This window comes from Nannospalax galili, unplaced genomic scaffold (assembly GCF_000622305.1).
Source record: "Nannospalax galili isolate Female #2095 unplaced genomic scaffold, S.galili_v1.0 scaffold175, whole genome shotgun sequence".
NCBI classification, from domain to species: Eukaryota; Metazoa; Chordata; class Mammalia; order Rodentia; family Spalacidae; genus Nannospalax; species Nannospalax galili.
The window spans coordinates 1,069,919-1,091,601 of NW_008336314.1; the positions used below are offsets into that span (position 1 = coordinate 1,069,919).

At 37.8% G+C, this 21,683-nt stretch overlaps 1 protein-coding gene across 3 annotated transcripts in view; it reads left to right on the top strand.

The window, feature by feature from the left end:
* Positions 1 to 21,683, top strand: part of Prkg1 (protein kinase cGMP-dependent 1) — a 1,315,555-nt gene that overhangs the window by 947,850 nt on the left and 346,022 nt on the right. For all 3 annotated transcript variants that reach the window (XM_008831094.3, XM_008831093.3, XM_029562517.1), the window contains exon 5: positions 20,204 to 20,267. In XM_008831094.3, the coding sequence (XP_008829316.1) occupies positions 20,204 to 20,267 (64 nt within the window). The remainder of the gene's footprint in view (positions 1 to 20,203; positions 20,268 to 21,683) is intronic.

The following is a 21,683-nucleotide window of genomic DNA, read 5'->3' on the forward strand; positions in this document are numbered from 1 at the left end:
TTAGTAATTAGGGAAATGCAAATTAAAACCACCCTAAGGTATCACCTTACCCCAATCAGACTGGCTAGGATCAAGAGAACAAATGATACCAAAGGCTGGTGAGGATGTGGAGAAAGGGGAATGTTCATTCACTGCTGGTGGGATTGCAAACTCGTGCAACCTCTATGGAAAACAGTGTGGAGAACTCTTAAAAAACCTAAAATGAACCTACCATATGACCTAGTTATACCACTCCTTGGCATATACCCAAAGGATTTATCCTATTGTAGAGACACTTGTACAACCATGTTTGTTGCTGCTCTTTTCACAATAGCTAAGAGATGGAAGCAACCTAAGTGCCCCTCAACTGACATGTGGTTAACAAAAATGTGGTATATTTATACAATGGAGTTCTATTCATCAGTAAAGAAGGATGAAATAATGAAATTTTCAGGTAAATGGATGAATCTAGAGATTGTTATACTAAGTAAGACAGACTCAGATAAACAAATGACATATGCTCTCTCTCATATGTAACTCCTAGCACCAAATCCTTTTAAACTACAGATCCTTTTAATAAGATGATGCTATACAGCAGTCCCTTCTGAATGAAATAACTATCATCATCATGCCTTTGGCTGAGTCTGATCGCTAAAATAGTCACAATTGGGCTTGTTGATGGTTGTGCTTTTTCATTAAAGGAGCCAAGCAGGGTCACTGGACCCTGACCTGAGTATCCAGCCACTCTTCCCAGCCAATTAGTCCAGCCTTGGAAGACAAAAGAAAAATTAGGAAGAACTCAATAGAGGGATGCTTTTGGAAGCCCTTGTCAAGAAACTCCAATGGACTCTTATATGAACATTTGAAGATTGCCCTGTTCTGACTTTTTTCTAGTTCCCTGTCTAGAACTTGTAATCCTACTTACTCTTGCCTTTACTTCTCCTTCACATCCCTTATTCATGATTCAAGAACTTTCTTCTCCCCTTAGAGACAAGAGTTATGCAATTTGGGAGTCTTTTAGATAGACCCACTGAAGGGGTACTGTAATTGCCTCACCCTGTGTCCCTGTTCATCATCAAAGAAACCAGAGAGGTCTGCGTCCCTATTCCCCATTGGCAATTTGGGTAATCCCTTCAGAGGATGGAGTGATGAGACTAGGAAGTAGGAATTGGCTAGGCAGTTAGGGTAAAAAAGATCCCAAAGAAATGTAGCCAGTTTCTTGGCTAAAAGTCAAAATGTCCTTGGGCCTGTTAGCAACATACTCTGTTCCAAAGGCCAAAAATATCAAAAGTATTTGGGAGCTTGTATCTAATCCTTAAAAGATTTTAGGGTTACCTCTTCAGAGGGGGGAATGTTGGAGGGGAGGGAGTGGGCATGGATTTGATCAAAACACCTTATATACATTTATGAAATTTTCAGTAAAGTTTTTGTAAAAATTAAAAAACAACAAAAAAATTGCCTCAGTACCATGTGCCAAGAAAATTCTTTCTCTATAGAATTACTTTTGCACATTTATCAAATATCAGTTGACTTCTCTCATCTACTTTTGGTTTCACTTTGTGAAAAATGATTTTTTACTATCAAATTATAATGATCAATAAACTATTAAGAAATCAAAATTTTTTCCTACATGGTGTTTATTTAGTTAATTATATAATAAATTGAGAAAACACACATTATCACATAGCAATCTAGAACTAAACTATGTTACTATAATTTCCTGAAAATTAATGTTTATGATAATGGGAGGAAAATATATCATTTAGGTACCAGGCAACTTGTCTTAAGTCTAAATGAAATAAGATTCTTAGTTACCAGAATACTTGGATGATAGTAAGTGCTGAACAAATGTTAATGGCAGTTATTCTAATTACAGTAATTAGGAAATACATGATGTACAAGTTCTCAACAAGTAGAATCATTTTTACCATCATTAGAAGCACTACTTTACAGACAGCCCACTTCTCAGTGTATTAAGCAAAATTTTAGTAAGACTTAGAACACTTACTCAACTTTAATTTGCAAATGGAAATTTCTTATGATAAATTTTCCATTTTTTATTGACTACCATAGGATGGATTTTGTTCTTTTTTGCACAAAGTAGTAAAATCAGGCAGAATTAATATTATTGTTTCCTTTATATCATACAATGCTTAAAATTGAGTTTGTCTAAGTCAGTGTTGACACACTGCCAGATCTGAATGTCCAAGGCTCTAGGTGAGGCAGAGTTCTTTGAGAGACAGCATTTTTCAATGTCATAAGGCCAATAGCTGTAAATACTCTTCTTAACTACTGTGTGTACAAAGTCATTTAAAACAGGAATGATAATGTTTACTAACAGTAAGTCATTACAGTGTGCATTTTCTGGGACAGATCTTATGTTAAGAGATTTATAGATATATCATTTAACACCACTTAATCCCTGTTTGACTTTTAGATAAATTTAATTTATAATTGAGACAAACTTCTTTAAAGGCAGGGGTTTGATGATTTAATTGATTTTTAGACACTAATAGTAATACCATTTTGACATGTGTTCCTATAATTTGCTATAAAACATTTTGAGCATAAAACTTATTTTCTACATTCTTATGCTTTTGAATATTTTAAAATGAGAAAAGAAATTCCTTGGAAAAAATGTTTTTAAAATTAATAGGATGAAATACGGTAAAAGGGCACTTATTTTGCATTCCAGAAAAGGATAGTTATTAACAATTATATTGAAAGTTATTTCTCAGAACCAAGGGTAAGCATTCACACACCAGTAATCTCAGCTCCTAGGTAGCCAATGCAAGAGGATTCCTAGTTCAAGCCTGATTTCCATAACGAAACTCTGGCTCAAATAAAAAAAAAAAAAAAAAAAAAAAAAACTAAATGAAAGAGGGAGGCTTCATATTTGAAAGAATAAAAAAGATATTTGAAAAGAAACATATTAAGAACTAATGGCCATCAAGATGGTTCAGTGGAGAAATGCAATTGGTGTCAAGTGTGATGGTCAGAATTCGATCCCAGGACCTATATGGTAGAAGAAGAAAACCAAACTCCTCCAAGTTGTCCTCTCACCTTCACATGTATATCATGATACACACACAGAGAGAGAGAGAGAGAGAGAGAGAGAGAGAGAGAGAGAAGAGAGAGAGAAAGCCCAATAAATAAGTGTAAAAATTTTAAGAAAAAAAAAATATAGGGCTGAGGCTATAGCTCAGTGTTGGATCACTTGCCTAGCATGCATGAGATCCCAGGTTCAATCTCTTAGTACCTAATACACACACATCAATAGATGAATGCATGAAGAAAATCACACACACACACACACACATTTCCCAAAATGACTTTTCAGTGTGTTGCAATAAGGTTATTTCTCCATAAGTCCAAGACTTAATAAGTTATCTTTGGATATCTATGGTCAAGTTTATATACAAAAAGTGATTTTAACATCAAAGGAAGTCTTCTTGGCTAGGTATGGTGTTATATATCTGCAGTCCCAGCAATTGGGAAGTAAGGGAAGGAGAACTTCAAGTTTGATGCCATCCTGGGCTACACATTGAGACTTGTCTAACAAACAATAACACCATCAAAACTCTTTGTGTTTCCTGAATTTAATTTTTCAACTCCCATATTTTATTAAATAATTTTCTTCAAGAAAATATCCTTGGATTGATTTTAAAAGGCAAAATAATTTCTTCATGCAACAAATGTTGAATAGCTGTTATTTGGTAGACATTAAGTGGAAGGAGCCAGATTCGCTGTATGACTTCAAGATAATAATAGACTAAGAGTAACTTTTGCCTTTAAAGAACCAAAGACCAGATATTTTAGGTCTGCATGCTCTGTTGTCCCTGTCACATCTATTCAGCTCCGTCAGTGTGTCAGTGAAACAGACATTGGTAATACACTGTGTGCATGAACACATTCCAGTTCAATTTGATCTATAAAACTCAGCACTAGGTCAGTGACAGTAGTTTACAGATCGAGGATGCAGCAAATGAATAAACAGGCGGTAACTGTTGTGGCAGAAGTACACACAAGGCACCTTAGGAGCACAGACGGAGGCATCTAGACTTTCCTTCAAAGGGCATTACAGCTGATCTGCATCTTAAAGAGTATGGAGCAATCCACAAAGAGCAATGTAAAAATTTATCCCATGATAAGGATAAACGCTGCTGCTATGAGTCTGTTTACCTTCAAAGACCTTCGTATTTCCACAAAATGAAGCCTGGAACTGTAGTTCCTCAATGAATAAATATTCGTGAGTAAATAGGTCATTTGATTCAGTATATTTGAAAAATAGTCTTTTCAATTTGGCATTACCTTTTCGTAATACATTTTCTTTAAAAGTAGGGCTCTAAGTCAAAATCTCCTAATGAAGAGAGCATTCAAATTCCATAATTCAGAAATTCCTCATTTATTCATGGAGTCAATCTTTTCTATTGATGTATTTGAGAAACAATGTTTTAGATACCATGGCTTTCTTAAGCCACCATAAATTAAAGAACAGGAGTTCTAGGGCCCATGTACAGGTGGTTATGTCCAAGACTTTCTTTCCTTCTTTTTTATTTTTTAAGTATTTTATTTATCATTTTCATTCTATGTGTATGAGTGTATTGCTTGCATATATATAAATGCACCTGTGTTCTACAGTGCCCATGGAGGTCAGAAGAAAGTATTGACTCCCTTAGAACTGGAGTTACAGATGGATGTTAGCTGCCATATGGGTGCTGGGATTCACACCCAGGTCCTCTGTAAGAACAGTCAGAGCTCTTAACTGCAGAACTATCTCCAGCCACCACAAGGTATACTTTAAACAAGTGCTCAGCATGGAACAAACTTATCAATATGTATGCAGCCACTGGGAGATGAGGGCTTGACCCAGTCACTACAGCTCTTGAACCTTCATACAGAAGAAATAGCAAACGCACTTTAGGTATTTGGGGAAATAATGTACTTAGAGAACAATAATTATACACATAGGACAGTATTATTCCCAGAAGGTGTTTGTTTGCCACAAGAATTGGGATTCTACTGGCGTTTCACAGGCAGAAATGAGAAGTAGAAAACTCTGTACAGTATATGTGTCCCAAATGCCAATCACTGTGACAGAGCAAAGCAGGCTGTAGGGCAGGAGTCCCCTCCTAAGTTTCCAGGCCATAGAACCTTATAAGATGATAACAATTAGTGTAGCTATTAAACATTTTAAAAGTCATAAGCCCTTTTCAGTTTTGATAATGAGATGTAATTTATTTAAATGTCTTAACACTTTTAATGTGGATATAGGAAATTGCATGATTTTTCAGAGCAAAGATTAGGTTCAGTGTGACTTTTCTGAATACACCACAGCTATTAAACATTTCTGAGGCAGTTTAATAAAGTGTGTGGTAAGTGCCTCATCTCCAGATGGTCACTGTGACAGGAACACTGGAGCAACTGGAGCCCTGATTTGATAAGTGGGATTCCAGTGCATTTTTAAATGGTTAATCTAATAGCCTTATGTAAGAAGACTTTGTCAAACCATGTGTGGTAATGCACACATGATCCTAGCACTTGTGGATGCTGAAGCATGAAACTGTCACAAGTCCAAAGACAGCTTGGGCTACACAGATAGTAGCAGGCCAGCCATGGCTACATAGCAAGACTATGTGTGTGTGTTGGGGGAAAGAGAGAGAGAGAGAGAGAGAGAGAGAGAGAGAGAGAGAGAATTTCTGTCAGTCAGAAGTAAATGACTCTCTGTTCTGAACTTTTCTTGAGTAAATTGCCTCAATAAAAATGTGCCTGCAGCTCCAGAAAAATACCAAGCCAAATATCCTTCCACTAGACCAGAATGACAGTACATAAGGTGTGCACTTGGAAACATAAGAGATGCGTCCTGCTGTGGACTGGCTGATACAGCCCCTGTCAGCATGAAATGAGTTACAAGCATTGAGTGAGAGACAGAATCTCATTGCCCTGTGAGAAGCCACCTGAGTAAGAGCTCTTGTACAGTGTGCAAACTGTACAGCTCTACGTACTGACCTAGGGTCAAACCATTATTGCTTCATTGCATTTGGCTTCATTGCATATTGCTTTAATTTGCATGTTTTAAGTACCCACTCCATGACATACTCTATGTTAATGTAGCATTGCACAAGATAAATTATATGTCCCTTTAATTGAGTGCTTCCCCATGGCATCCCCTTTTCTAAGTGCTTTGTATTTATTAATAATGACAACAGCTCCGAGAGCTAGGCTTCACCATTTTAATTTTTCAACTAAGGAAGTTTCTTGACTTTAATGCTTGCCTGTAGCTACAGGAAATGGGGGTGCTGGAATTCAAAATAAGTTTATTTCTGATTCTAAAGTTTCTGCAATTAGTTATTAGAAAGTAGGGCTGTAGATGAATTTACATATCATCAGGGAATGAAAAATATGCTAACAGTTTTGATCCACAAGTATACTATTTAGGCAGCTGCTTACTTAGATGTAGACAGAAAGTTATCAGGGACCATTTTCCAGGAGATTGTTTTTGAGTCTTGGAGAAGATTCTGTAAATGTATGGGAATTCAAAGGATAAAAAGACATGATACAGACTGCATATCTTTACAGCACTTCAGAAATGATCAGAAATAGCTTTGTGATTTTAGTAATTATTTTAAATTACTACCTACCCATTGGAAATTATTGGCTATTAAGACAGCTAGTTTTGCTATATATTAAAGTAATCTGGATGGATAATAAAACATACTTTGAAAGTCAGGTATGCTGGAACAGGCCTATGTCCAAGTCAACCTGGGCTACATGAGACCCTGTCTCAAAAAATAAAAATTGTATTCAATGACATGAATGAGCCTTGGGTACATCATGTGGAATGAAGTGATTCAGATATAAAAGCTTAGTCAGGGGTACTAGTACACATCTGTATCTCATCACTCAGGAGGCTGAGACAGCAGGATCTTGAGTTCAAGACCAGCCTTTGCTACATAGTGAGACTCTTTCTCAACAAACAACTACCAAAAATCAGGTGCAGGGCTGGGGAGATGGCTCAGTCAGTAAAGGGCTTACTGTGCAAGCATGAGGACCCAAATTTGATAGTACACATGTAAAAATTGGATACAATGCTGTATGTACTTCTATAACCCCCATCCTGGGGAGGCAGAGACAGGAGGATCTTGGGGACTTGCTGGTCAGTTAGTCTAGACAAATTGATGAGCTTTCTGTTCAGTTAGAAACCTTGTATCAAAAAAATGGAGAGAAATTGAGGTGAAGATCTGTATTAGGTTTTTTTTTTTTTTGTTGTTGCTGTGATAAAACACCATGACCAAAAGCAACTTATGGAAGAGTTTATTTTGACTTATGGTTACAGAGTGATAAGAGTCCATCCTGGTGAGAGACATGGCAATAAGTGTCAGGAGCAGGAAACTGACAGCTCACACCTTCAACTAGACATGAAGCAGAGAGTACGAACTGAAATTAGGGCTGTAAACTCTCAAAGCTTGTCTCCAGTGGCATACTTCCTCCAGCAAGGCTCTGCCTCCAGTGCCACACTTCCTCCGAAAGATTCTACTGTCTTCCCAAACAGTGCCCCAACAAAGTATTCAAATACACAAGCCTATGGGGGGTGTTTCTCTTTCAAACCCATGACATCCAACATCGACCTTTGGCATACATACATACACACACACACACACACACACACACACACACACACACACGCACACACACACAAAGGAAAAAAAATCAGATGCATACTCTCAAAATATTCTGTGAATTCCACTTACATGAGGCAAGTACCACAGTCAAATTCTAGAGACAGAGAGCAGAATATGCTTGCTAGGATCTGAGGGAAGTGGGGGATTGGGGTTATTGTTTACTGCCACTGAACTATATAATTAGAAATACAGAAGATAGCAAATTTATGTTATACATTTTGCCACAATTTTGAAAAATGCATTGAGTTCTTAGAACAGAACCCATGACATTTTGAACCAGGTCCTGTAATGACAAAGGTTTGGAAACAACAGCCTGAAGATCTTGTATAAGAATCTGCAGGGGACAGGGGAGATGTCTCAGTGAGTAAACACTTACCAAGCAAGCTTGAAGACCTGAGTTCAGTTACCTAGACACACATAAAGCTGGGCATGGTAGTTTGTATCTATAATCCCTATGCTCCTACAGTGTGATGGGAGGCAGAGAAAGAAATGAGAATCCTAGTAGCTCAGAGGCTAATTAGCCTGATGAATGCAATGACTAGCACCAAAGAAATCTTTCCTCGAAGACGGAAGGTGAAAACCAATATCCAAGGTTGTTCTCTGATTTTTACAAAAACACACACAAGAAGAATCTGTAGAATTGGAGGCTAGAGAGATGACTCAGTCTGTGAAATGCCTGCTGTACAGAAGATCTGAATTCCATTCCCAACACACTCATATAAAAGTCAGGCACTGCAGCTTTAATCCCAGTACTGGGGAGAGGAAGCCAGGCAGACTCCCAGGTTTACTGACAAGCCAGTGTAGCCTAATCAGTGAGCTGCAGATTCAGTGAGTGACTTTACCTCAAAGATTAAGGTAGAGAGAGTCATTGTGGACACTAACTGTCAACCTCCGTCCTCTACACATATGTTCAAACAAACACAGAGATACACAGACATGTACATGCACATACACATACATACACACTAGAATCTGCAGAATGAAATCAAATTAAAATCAAATCTGAAAGTTTATAGTTACATACAGTGTAATTTTAGAAGGTGGTTTTTAAGGCAGTAGGTTTAGGATTTTGATTGTTTTCATAAGTATTACATTAATGCTTTACTTTGAAATCAACACATCTATTTTCTTTTAGGTTATTTCATAGCTGCTCTACAAGATTTCTTGAGCCAGATTTATTATTTCTGCATTAGAGGCTAGAAACACTGACTTTTGGTGTGCTAGAATAACTTGCCACTTCATTACACTTACTGCCTGTTGTTAATCTTCCACAGTGTGGAAGATTGAACCGACAGAAAAGTAGCTCTTACTTAAATGAGAGTTGCAAAAATAGTGGAAAAAATTTAATTTCTCATTTAATCATTTAAAATTTCATGAAATTTTATGCCATGATCATGGTCCCTTCTAGGGATTTTCCCTCCTGTAGTAAGAAACCATTAGGTGGCACCTCACCCAACTTCTTCTAGACCATGAATCAGGACCCTAAAATTTCCTGGCCACAGGACCCTGAGCTTGCTTCCAGGACTGTTCTACTTTCTTCCCAGATTCTTTCCTTGCCATTTTGCTGACTCTGATGTTTGCATATTGGCTAAAACACAGCTGTGGTGTTAGACAGACAATGGTTGTGGCAAATGGAAGCTGGTTCCTTCAAGAGCCAAAAAGCCAGCTGCTGGGATAGAGCTCGAGAACAGTCTACTGAAACATGTTATGGAAACGTTTTCATCTGCACACTTCCTTTTCTCTTGCTAAGTGGTTAACAGGGTCTTTTAGTTTGTTGTTTTCTGGAAGAAAAGTCTCGTCTTACCCATTTTAAAAGTCTAAAGTTATTTGAAGAAGGGTGTTTGTGGACTAAAAAAGAAAGAGAAGGCTTTTGGAGATATTTTTCCATAAGTAACTTTCTGGATGGAATTGCCTGGACAAGATAACCTGAAGTACCAGGGTTCCGGGTTCCAAGCCTGACCAAAGTTTGCCTTCCTCCTCTTTGCAACAGAAGCAGAGAGCCAATGGATCTCAAGAGTCCATTATGGCCTTAATGTCAGACAGTAGCTAGAACTCTCGACTTTTTAAGCACAGCATACCTTCATGTTTCAGATTTGGCTGTATTAAGAGTTAGACAATGCATGTAATTAAATATCTCACTGAAATAAAGAATTAATATTCTATATCAAATGTGATGTGATATGAAAAATTAAATAGAAGCAGGGATGTCATATTCCAGTTTATATGGTGTTAGGTATCAAACCCAGCTATGTGTGTAATAGGAAAGCATTCTGTCAAAGGAATTACTTCCCTAGCCCATTAAGGACTCTTAAGTTTAGTTCAAGATTTGTGTCTGACACATTAGAAATTTGTTTGATTGCTGAAATTCAATTCTTTAATAATAATAATAATAATGTTAACATTATATATACATATATATATATATATGTAATGGTTAATCAACTTGACATAACCTAGAATCACCCAGGTAGAGAGTATCAATTGAATAATTGTCTAGATCAGGTTGGCTGGTGGACATGGCTGTGAAGGATTGTCTTGATTATTAATTGAAGTGGGAAGACCCCCTTGAGTGTGGGTGACACCTTTTCATGGGCTGGGCCCTGAATTGTGCAAGAGTGAAGAAAGCAAGCTGAATGTAAGCAACAGGCAAGTGAGGGTCCATGGGTTTATTCTTTCTCTGCTCTTAACTGTGGATGTGATGCTTTAAGTTCCTTCCTTGACTTCCCGAAATAATAGACTGTAGCCTAGAAAGGTAAGCCAAATAAACCCTACCTTCTTCTAAGCTGCTTTTGGTGAGGATGTTTTATCCTCTAGATGGAACTAGAACACTATGTGTGTGTAATTTTCAGGGCTGCTGAAGTCTGTGTTTGCCATGTATCACCTTAATACTTTCCATTTACAATCCTTCTAATGTTTACCATGATTCTATGTACTGGGTGTGATCATTCTATTTTTTAAAGTAAGGTAGTTGAAACCTAGAGAAGGTAACTTGCTGGAGGAATAATTAATGGGACACAGAGCCTAATTCAGTCTGATTCCTTTTGATTCTTAAGCCTATATGCTTACCTCATATAGCATTATCCAATATAAGGAGTTTACTCTTTATCATTATAGATCATATAGGTAATGAGTATATCTCATATTTTCATTAGTTTGCTTTGTCTCAAGTACTTTCATGTACAAAATACTTCTACTGCCCATAATCTAGTGAGATAAGAATCATTGTTAAAGGGTTGGGCCATTGTCTGATAAAGACTAATCATTAATGAAAGAAAGTCCAAAAAGCCAGATGTGGTGGTTCACGTTTTTAATCACAGCACTTGAGAGACAGAGGCAGGTGGATCTCTGTGAGTTTGAGACCATCCTGGTCTACATAGTGAGTTCCAGGCCAGCTGTGGCTACAGGGAGACCCTGTCTTAAAAAAGGAAGGAAGGAAGGAAGGAGGGATGGAGAGAGGGAGAGGGGAGGGAGGGAGGGAGGGAGGGAGGAAGGAAGGAAGGAAGGAAGGAGGGAGGGAGAGAGGGAGAGGGGAGGGAGGGAGGGAGGAAGGAAGGAAGGAAGGAGGGAAGGAAGGAAGGAAAGAAAGAAGGCAGACAGTCTGGCAGTGATGTGTGTGGAAGAGAGATTGCATTGAGTATGATGAGGTAAGGGAATCAGGATGGAAGACCAGTTGATCAGTAATATGACTCTTACCTAACACATACGGAATCAGAATGGTGCCCAATCCACCAGTTAAGGGAGGAAGTATATCTGGGATCTGGGGCAGCCAGGCATCATGGTGCATTCCTGTAATCCCATCACTTGGGAAACTGAGGTAGGAGGCATGTCTCAAAACAAACCAAACCCTCCCCAAAACTCCAAACACCAAAAATCAAAAATGAAAGTATATCTGGAGCAGAACAGTTTCGAGGACGAGCTTACTAAGGAATGGCCAGATAGCTTCAATATTTAAAAAAAAACAAAAACAAAAACGAATACTTTCATCTTCCATCAATGCAAATTGATTTATCTGGTCAGAGATTTCTTCTTTATTTCTGCAAAAAATAACTGGCATAGAAATAATACCTGTCTATATTAGTGGAACTAAATTCAATTTAGAATTGATTTCTTATGACAAAATTAAATGGCTCCAATTCTCCTAATGCTACCCTAAGATAATTAATGTAATTATGTACATTTTGTTCTATACTGAGGACATTATTGAGCTGTTTTCAAACTTCTTCTCTAGAGATATTTTACCTTAGAAATCTGGGATTCCATTTAATACTCTTTGATAGGTAGGTGAGTAGGTGGGTAGGTAGGTAGTTTTTTTAAAAAAGTATTTTGTTTATTATTTTTATTTTATGTGTATGTGTGCATTGACTGCATGTAAGTAAGTGCACCCATGCTGTGCAATGCCCATGGAGGACAGAAGACGCTGTTGGATCCCCTGGAACTGGAGTTACAGACAGTTGTTAGCTGCCATGTGGGTGCTGGGATTCAAACCCGGGTCTTCTACAAGAACAGCCAGTGTTCTTAACTGCTGAGCCATCTCTCCAGCCCCCAGTAGGTAGGTAGTTTTTGTGAGATAGGGCGAGTTCACACTAATCTTGAACTCACCATGTAGCTAAGATTGATTTTGAACTCCTGATACTTCCACCTCCACCTCCCCAGAGCTTGGATTACAGGCATGTACCACTACGCCCAGCAATTAAATTATAATTACAAACTATGGTGAGGCTTAGTAGTTCAGGCTTATAATTCCAGCTCTTGTTTAGGCAAGAGAATCACGAGTTTGAAATCAATCTGGGTTTCAAAGAGAGAACAGGAGTGAAGCTCAGTGGTAGAGTCTTTCTAGCATGTGAGAGGTCCCTGGCTCCATCTCCAGTGCTGCAAAGTAGTAGTAGTAGTAGTAGTAGTAGTAGTAGTAGTAGTAGTAGTAGTAGTAGTACTTATAAAAAAGCATATAACCGTTTGTTAAAACTAAAACTATTTACTACTAAGTGGGTTTAAAAAATTCCTCATAGCTGTAGTTGCCTATACAAGATCTGTACAGGATCAAGCCAGTCAACATCCTAGCATGAAATGTGAAGGAATTCACTAGCCCCCACTCCTAACTTTAGAGCTGTGGACAGTTGATGTCTTCTGGGGGAGGGAGAGTTGACCATGCTCCAGTGGATAGCCCCATATCCTGAAGTATATGGTCAGCTCAAATTGAGGTCAATGGATTATTAAAAAACAACAACAAAAAAAGAGGGCATGAATTTTGGGGTGGGGGCTGGATCTGGGAGATGCTGAGGTGGAATATGATTAAAATATACTCTATGAAATTTTCTAAGAATTCAAAAATATATTTAAAACTTACATAAAAGATATTTCTGGGACTGGAGCGATGATTCAGTGGTTAAGAGCACTGACTACTCTTCCAGAAGACACAGGTTTGATTCTCAGCACCCACATGGTGGCTAACAACCATTCATAACTCCATTTCTAGGAGATCTGCCTTCTGATCTCTGCAGGCATTGCACAACATGGGTGAACTTACACACATGCAGGCAACACTCTTATACACATAAGATAAAAATAAAATACAAACGTAATAATTCATCTGTAAACCTAAAAATATACAGCCAATTTTGAAAGATGTACCCTAGCTCAGAAAAATGTTATTGAATAGGTTAATGCTGTTGTAATGAAATGCTTCTTCTAATAAACAAAAAATAAATAAATAAAATAAAATATATTGCTAATAAAAGCATCTGAAATTTTTCTGTGGGTTCCTTTAAACCTCAAGGAGCCGCCATTGTCCCCACTCCTGTCTAACTCCGCATCTAGTCTATCAGGAAATCATGTAGCTTCTATGTTCAAAATGCAGTGCAGAGTCCAACTACTTCCCAACAGCTCCATTGTGTTCTTCCTCCCCTGACTTCCATCATCTTCATGACATAGACTGGCTCTCTGGTCTCCCAGATTCACTTGAGCCCCCTTACAGTATATTCTCCTTAGAGCTGCCTGGAGGGTCTCCTCAGTACATAAGTAAGGTCATGTTACTTTGGGTCAAAGCACTACAAAGGCCCCACAGTTCACCCAGATCAAATCTTTACAGTGGTTCACAGACACCTCTATGACATTGGTACCCACACTTCAGTGGCAACTGCTCTTGTACTTTCCCAGCTCACCAAAGTCCAGACACATCCACCTCTTGGCTGGTGCTGAAATCCACAGATAAGGATGCATTCCACTACCATTAAATGATGCCACCATATAAGGTTATCTTCAGAGAATTTTATTGTGTGAATATGAAGAAATAAGAGTCAGAAATTTGTACTTATTACGAAAGAGTTTGGAGGAATTACTTAAGTCAGTTCAGTCCTTGTGAGGAACTGATTCCATATATAATTGTTGTTAGGTGGTGTATACAACTATTATTCTGTATGTGACCCCACATGATTGTAATGTAATTCTTTATGCTTAACTACCATTATTATTTTTATATAGTTTATTTCAAAAACTAAAATGCCCAAGACTAATTGGGACTATTGGACATCTAAAAATATGTATTTCAAAAGCTAAATTTAGGAAGTAAAACAGTAGGAAGACTGGCCAAGAGTGAGAGACTGAAGAGATGTAACAGCAAAAAGCAGGGTTCAGACTTTGAGTGTTTATTAAAAATAAATTTTAAAACAGATTAATAAAGATACTTTTGACAGTATTTAATACTTGTGATGGTATTATTGAGTTAATTTTATCATATAAATAATGATATTAAGGTTTTTTAGAAATTAAAAAATTTATTTTTTCTTTTTGGATTTTTTGAAACAGGGTCTTACTATGAAGCTGAGACTGGCCAGGAGCTCAGGCCCTCACTGGCCTCAAACTCAGGATTCTCTACCTCTATGTTTTTTTCTTTTCCTTTTTTTCTTCTTTTCTTTCTTCCTTTTTTTTTTTTTTAAGACGGAGTCTTCCTGTAACCCGAGCTGGCATGAAACTCCTCATGTAAACCTGGCTGTGGCCTCAGTCTCAGTCTCACAGAGAACCACCTGCCTCTGCCTCTGAGTGCTGGAATTACAGAGGTGTCATCCCACCACACTTAGCTCAAAAAAAAAATGTTCATATTTTAAGGAGATATGTGTTTAAATATTAGTGAAGTTTTGTGAAATATGAAACATAGTCTCAAATGTTTATTACAGGTATTACTATGAATAGATGACTATATCTACATAGAAAAATAGGCGGAAAATAAAGTACAAATGGCATAATTTTAGCACATGATTCTAAGTGTTAAGAATATAGGTAATCCTTGAAGTATTCTTTCTTTTTTTCAATTTGACATTTTTCATAAAAAGTTGTAAAATAAAAGCAGTCACATTTATTAACATGAGTGATTATTTCTAAATCACTACGTAGAAGAGGATTTTTTTTGTTGTTGGTTTTGTTTTATGAGACAAGGTCTCACTATGTAGGTCTGGCTACCTGGTAAATCACCTTGTAGACCAGGATGGCCTCAAACTCATGGCGATCTTTTTGCTTCAGCCTCTGAGTGCTGAGATAACGGGTTTACCCGACCCTGGCCTCAGTCTCAGAGCTGGGATGATAGGTTTACCCTACCCTGCCAGGTGCAGTTCTGAAAGACATTTTGTTGTACCTTCACTGTAAAGTATGCTACTCAGTAAGCTATTGATCAGCTTCATGGTCATGTAAGTGGGAATTGGTTTTCTTTTTTTTTTCCTTTTTCCTCTCCCACTGCTGTGTGATGTGGCCTTAGACAAACTCTCAAGGTTGGTCATGGTTATCTGTAAAATGGATGACTGTAAAGGCTATGTGATAAGATTGTTGTAAAAATGAAATTTATGTTATCTATAAAACCCCGTAGCCCAGTGCCTGACAAATAAAAAGCATTCAAATCTCATTTTCTATCATCTGTCATTACAGATTCCAAGCCTTTCCTTCACTCAATGAGAACAACAAATAGAAAAGCACCACACTTAATCTTGTCTATTATATTACATCTAAATGCATTCTGGTACTTCAGGCCTAGGGCAAGTCCTTAGAGAACCAAACATTTGAACACATCTGTAAGAATTACTTATAATTAACATGCAAATTGTTATAATACACTATTTCAAACATAAAATATTCTTCTCTAGTGTTTAACATTTTGCATAGAAATTTGTTCTCCTAATTGTTTGCCTTAAGTTTTCTAAACCAGAAAACCTTATCTTTAATTACCATTTATAGAAATTATTGGTATCTCAACTGATGTCTTTTGATGCATTTGGGAAGGTTCAATGAATCGATTTCCTGGGTAGAATTGTAAACTGTGAATAAAAATTCTCAGTTGCTTTGTTTTTTTTGTAGTTGAAGCCACTGACAGGTGAATAGTTCTTCGAAAGCAAGTTAGTTACAGGATAGAACTTATCTAGTGTTTGAAGAATAATAGCCCTAATAGCCCTTGGAACTTTAAAGACCAGAGTAACTTATAAACATGAAGAAGGCATTTATTTTTTCTGTTAAATGATTTTCATTTTGTTAAGTCCAGAAGTGGTTCAATGTTACTGGTTATTTGTTTTTCCATGTGCGAGTATGATGTTTGTATGGTGTATGGTGTATGCAAATGTTTGTATGGGTATGTATGCCCGTGCCTGTGCGTGCTCTTAGAGGCCAAAGGAAGGCATCGGTTGCCCTTCTCTCTTATTCTCCACCTCATTCCTTTCAGGCAGAGTTTCTCACTAAACCTGGAACTCATGTCTGGCAAGCTCCAGAGATTTCCTGTCTCTGCCCTGCTCAGTGCTGGAGTAACAGATGCAGGTGGTGGGATCCAAATCCTGATCCTCTTGCTTGTGTAACAAGCTTTATTTGCCAAACCATCTGTCTGACCCATTTCTTATTATTTAGTGTCTCTTCTTACATGCTTCCCAATTTGTGTGTGTGGGTTCATGTGTGCGTGTGTGTGTGTGTGTGTGTGTGTGTGTGTGTCTGAGTGCACACACTTATGTGCTGGGAACAAAACCCAGGGCCTTGCTCTTGCTAAGCAAGTGCTCTACCACTGAGATAAATCCCCAGCCCAGTGTTTTGAAACATTTAAAACTGAATTTAAAATATAATGCATAAAAGATTTCAAATGCCCTCTTAACTCCAAATGTTTTTGGTTTCATTTAGTGTGCTGTATGGTTAAGAGAATATTTTTCTTATGGTTAATAGCTCTCATGATAATGAAAATATAGCATGGCTTCCTGTAGACAGAACCCATATTTAATTAGAAGTTGTCATATAGAAGTAACCAAAGTTTTTAAGACAGCATCCAATCATAAAATTCAGTTGTAGTTTGTATTTTCTACAAATACTCAGTGGAGTAGAAACAGTAATTACTCTAACACCTCAAAAGTTGAAATAGAGTTCATTAAAGGAACAAGGAAGGGATGAATTTTTCAGCCTGTATAAGTCAGGGAAGCAGCTTTCTTTATCTTCTTCCATCCCCTCCAGCTGTTGAAATTGATTGCCTTCTGGAAATTAAAACCCACCTGCTCAGACCATGGCAGTAAATCTGGTAGAACAGGTGGTCCTGGGTGAACTGCTATATCTCTGCATAAACCTTGGAAATTTATCAATAGGCTTTCTCCAAAATAATGAGAATTAGAGTGACAAATTAACAGCACAACTTCCATGTTTGTATCAAAACAGTATGCTAAGGGTTCTGTTCTTTCACTGCATTACTCTGATGGATCTGGAATTATGCTATAAATCAGGTATCAGATGTGAATGTACATGACTCCTTTGTAGTCTCTTCTTTATTCAAGCTCTGAAACCTGAGTAAATGAGATTTTTACTTCCACATCCCAGCTGGCTTTTCTAGTGTAGTTTCAGGAAATCTAGGTTAATGAATTTCAGTTTTTCATTTATTATTTCACATATAAATGAAGTTTTGGCTGGGTATGGTAGTACATGTTTATAATTCCAACACTTAGAAGGCAGAACCAAGAGAATGGCCTCAAGTTCAAGGCTAGCCTAGGCTGTAGTGTGAGACCGTGCCTCAAATCCCAAGCAAATAAATAAAATCATGAAGATTTTCTGGTTTGGACAGTCACTATCTTTCAGTATTTTCACTTGCTGTTTCATGGGGAGAAATGAGAATAAAGTAAGATGAAGGAAACTGATATTCTTATGTCATATGAGTGTGAGTCTGACTTTTTGTATTACCTTATTTAATCTTAATAAATTTTCTCAAAGCAAAAGTCTTATACCAAAAAAGAATTTCTAAAATGAAAGGGTTTACTGAAGCTATTATAGATGCTAATCAGAAAATAAAGGACCAAGTTGGGGGACAAGCTCCTGTAACTACCAGAAGCAGGATTTGATAGCAGTTTGAAATATTCTTAGGAGCAGAGTTATAAGCACTTCTAGTGAATTTTTAGAAGGGAAACACTATAACCTGCTTTGGCTGCTGCTGAGAAGCACAGGTTAACTGAGAGCCAGGATGAGGAGGGTTTGGAGGGTAATCTATGAGGACAAGTAAGAATAGCTCCCAACTGATTCCAAGGATGAGCAGTCTGCCAAGATCACATGTGAACATGTATTAGTGATCCTGGTATTTGGTCCTGGGGGGATTTAAATAAAGCTTTAATAATTTATTCAAAAATGTAAAGTGGTCCTGCTCATTTGGGTGTGTAGTTTGTTATTGATTCACTACCACCCCCACCCTACTCTTTCCTTCCCATGCCCTCCCCACACCCCACCTCTCCTCTTTCTGTCCTCTAACCCTCTGTAATTAAGTGTTAAGGAAAGACACAGCTCTCACCTCAAAAGAACAAAAGAGATGGTTTTTGTGGAGCTGAATATGAGAGACTATGGCTTAAGAATAGACTCAGGTCTCCCCAAATACCATGTTCCAATGAGGTAGCAATTTCATGAATTTTTACAGTACCAAAACAAAAAAAGTCCCAAAGCAACACATTTTTTATTACACTATTGGGTAGATTAGGTAGGCGGAGTACAGTAAAGCAAGAAAAACTGTGCTATAGGCTTCAGATGCTATGTGATATTGTTTTTAGTCCTTCGGTTGATAGAAACTAAGGATCTGTTCATTACATCAATGTGATGCCACATTCCTGCAATGCCTGAACAAAGACAGCCTGACTCTTAGCATCCATTTCAGCTGAGAGTGGGGCCTGAACTGTTCTGATAACTTTCAGAGTTCTCCTGGAATTGTGCTCTCCACCAAAGATATTTCTCTCTCTCTTTCTCTCTCTCATTCTCACTCTTGCTCTCGCTCTTCAAACTGTATATCCAGTATCATATGATCACATGGAAAAAGAGGAACTTGTCTTATTAGAGGATTATCTCCTTTCTGACCCCTACTGACCTTGAATAGCACACACAGCCACAAACCGATGTTATCAATCTACTCTTACCAGTTGTTTGCAACACAAGTGGAATAATATGTTGCTTCCAATGGATATGGAGCTGCTTGCCACACTTGATTATTTTCACAACATACATATACACATACATACATTATTCTGGGTCAAGGGCAAGGAATACCTTTGTAAATGAGTTGTGATAGTGTCCCAGAGATCATTCTTATACATCATATATTCCAAAGAACATTAAATAATAGTCACAAAGATGTTAGGTCACATACAGAGAATGGTTATTACGGAGCTAAAGTGCCCATAAATAACTTGGCTCTGGACTTTCAACATTCCAACCTCTCCATATCATTGAAGTTCTAATCAGGCACCTTTTATCATCACATTTTTTTCCAGGAATTCATTTGTTAGACATCCCAGAAATTTTCTCTTATCACTCTCCTAGGAAGCATCCACAATCCATGTTTCTATCATTCAACAAATACTTCTGAGCTTGTTAATTATAAACCACAGTCAAGGCATACACAGTTTTTATGTTTATGGTATTTTCACTATAGCAGGGAAAACATGCAAAAATATTTAATTATTTAATTGAAATTGTAGTGAGGGTACACAAGCTCATGATAAAACTGGGTGTTGCTTAGTGGCAATAGTGTCCACTAGCATGTTCTAGGTTATACCCTCAAGACTTTGAACTAAAAAAGAAAAAAGAAAGTCTCATGATAGAAGAATTTGACCTAGACAAGGAAGGGTTGAAACCAGTAAGACACTTTCCAAACTTGGTGAATGAATGCTTTTGGATCTGAACATCTATCATCAGTTAAAGTATCTTAAAGAGTGGGTAGAAGTTAGTCCAGAGAAGGGTGTGTGTTTAGGACAACCTGGAACAGAAGGTGGAGCTGGAAGGAATCTAGTGAGGAGGCTGATAAAGGACAGAGTGGTTGTCTCCCATCACAGCCAAGGTCCTCACAGTCACAGAGGCACACAGAAGCATGAATCAACTCTGTGATGTCCAAACATAGTTTGTAACATAGTTTTTTCTTGTTAGACATAAACACACTTAAATACTTGTTTGAATCATTTGATCTTTATCTTCGGATTCCTAATCACAAACTGCATTTGCATTTTCATTCAGAAATATTTATTCCTGTGAGCTGCAGGCAGGTGTTCAGTATCCTTCTCTGCTTTGTTTTCCAGCGTTCCAACATTCCAGAGCCTTCCTGAGGAGATCCTCAGCAAGCTTGCCGATGTCCTTGAGGAGGTAATTGTTTTCAGCCTTTAAAGCTTTGGAAATGGGACCCAGCCTTCCAGCCTGGCTGGGCTAGCTTCTTTCACAGCTCTGTGATGACAAGTCACAAATTGTAGAAAGACGTTTTGGTTTGTTTTAAGCTGTGGGATGAACTATAGATTTGCCTTCAAATAAAAAACAGCTTAGCACACCCCATATTTATACAGTTAGAAACAGGTGCATCTGTTGAACTACAGATAGGAGAAGACATTTTGTTGCAGTAAATATGTTACTTTGATACAAAAGAATGATAGATAAAGCCAGATATGGTGGCACATGCCTTTAATCCCAGCACTGGGGAGGCAGAGGCAAGCAGATCTCTGCGATCAAGGCCAGTCTGGTCTACCTAGCAAGTTCCAGGACAGATGGGGCTACAGGGAGATGCTGTCTCAACAAACAAATGCAACAAAACAACAACAGAAAGAATGACAGATGGCATATTGCCGCTAACTTAAACTAGTATGAGGTAAAATTGTAGTTATTACCATCCTGAAGTTTCATATTAGCAAATTTCAAGAAGAATTAGCAACCGGATCTATATCTCATCAGAATTTGGGTATATTCCACACATACCTTTAAATGTGCAATGTGGAATGCCACTGTGGTTTTTCTCTGAATCCCTGATATGCTCTTGAGGGAGAGGAGAAGCAACGCACATTAGGCTACCTACACCTTACTGAGATGTGTAACAGAGCTGCTGCTTTCAAAGGAATTTCTATTCACACTGCAGAGTTTCCCACTGAACTAAAAGCAGGTATGTTCTGTCACTAACAGCGGGAGATTCAACTAGATGTTCCCTCTGTGCAGCCTGAGCAGTTCTTTCTCAGAGACTGCTCCTAAGTCTAGCCTGGGTCTTGATTTATGCTGCAGAAAGGAATTTTATGATGGCAAATACCCACAATTCCAACATCCAGGACACAGAGGCAGGAAAGTCAAAAACCTTGACTATATATAATGAGTTCCAGGACAGCCTGGGCTACCTGTGGCCCTGTCTCAAAAAACTGAAAAAGGAAGAAAAAAGTATTGAAGAGAAGAACAGAGGGAGGGAGGGAGAGTGAAAGAAAGAAGAGAGGAGGAGGAGGAACATCATAGCCTTGAGATCTTTGGAATCACAGTACTCAAAAAACATGCTCTATCTCTCTCTGTAAGAGATTAAGCAATAATGTTTTCATTTGCTTTTTTTAAAAATTATGTATTTAATAACCATATAATTAGAAGAAGCATTTCATTACAACAGCATTGACATATTCAATAACAATTTCCAGAGCTAAGATGTATCTCTTTCAAAATTGGCTGTAAATTTTTAACATTTACAGTTGAATTGATACAGTTATAAAATATTATACTCCGTATAAACCCTATAAGACATAAAATTAAATGAGGTTTTAA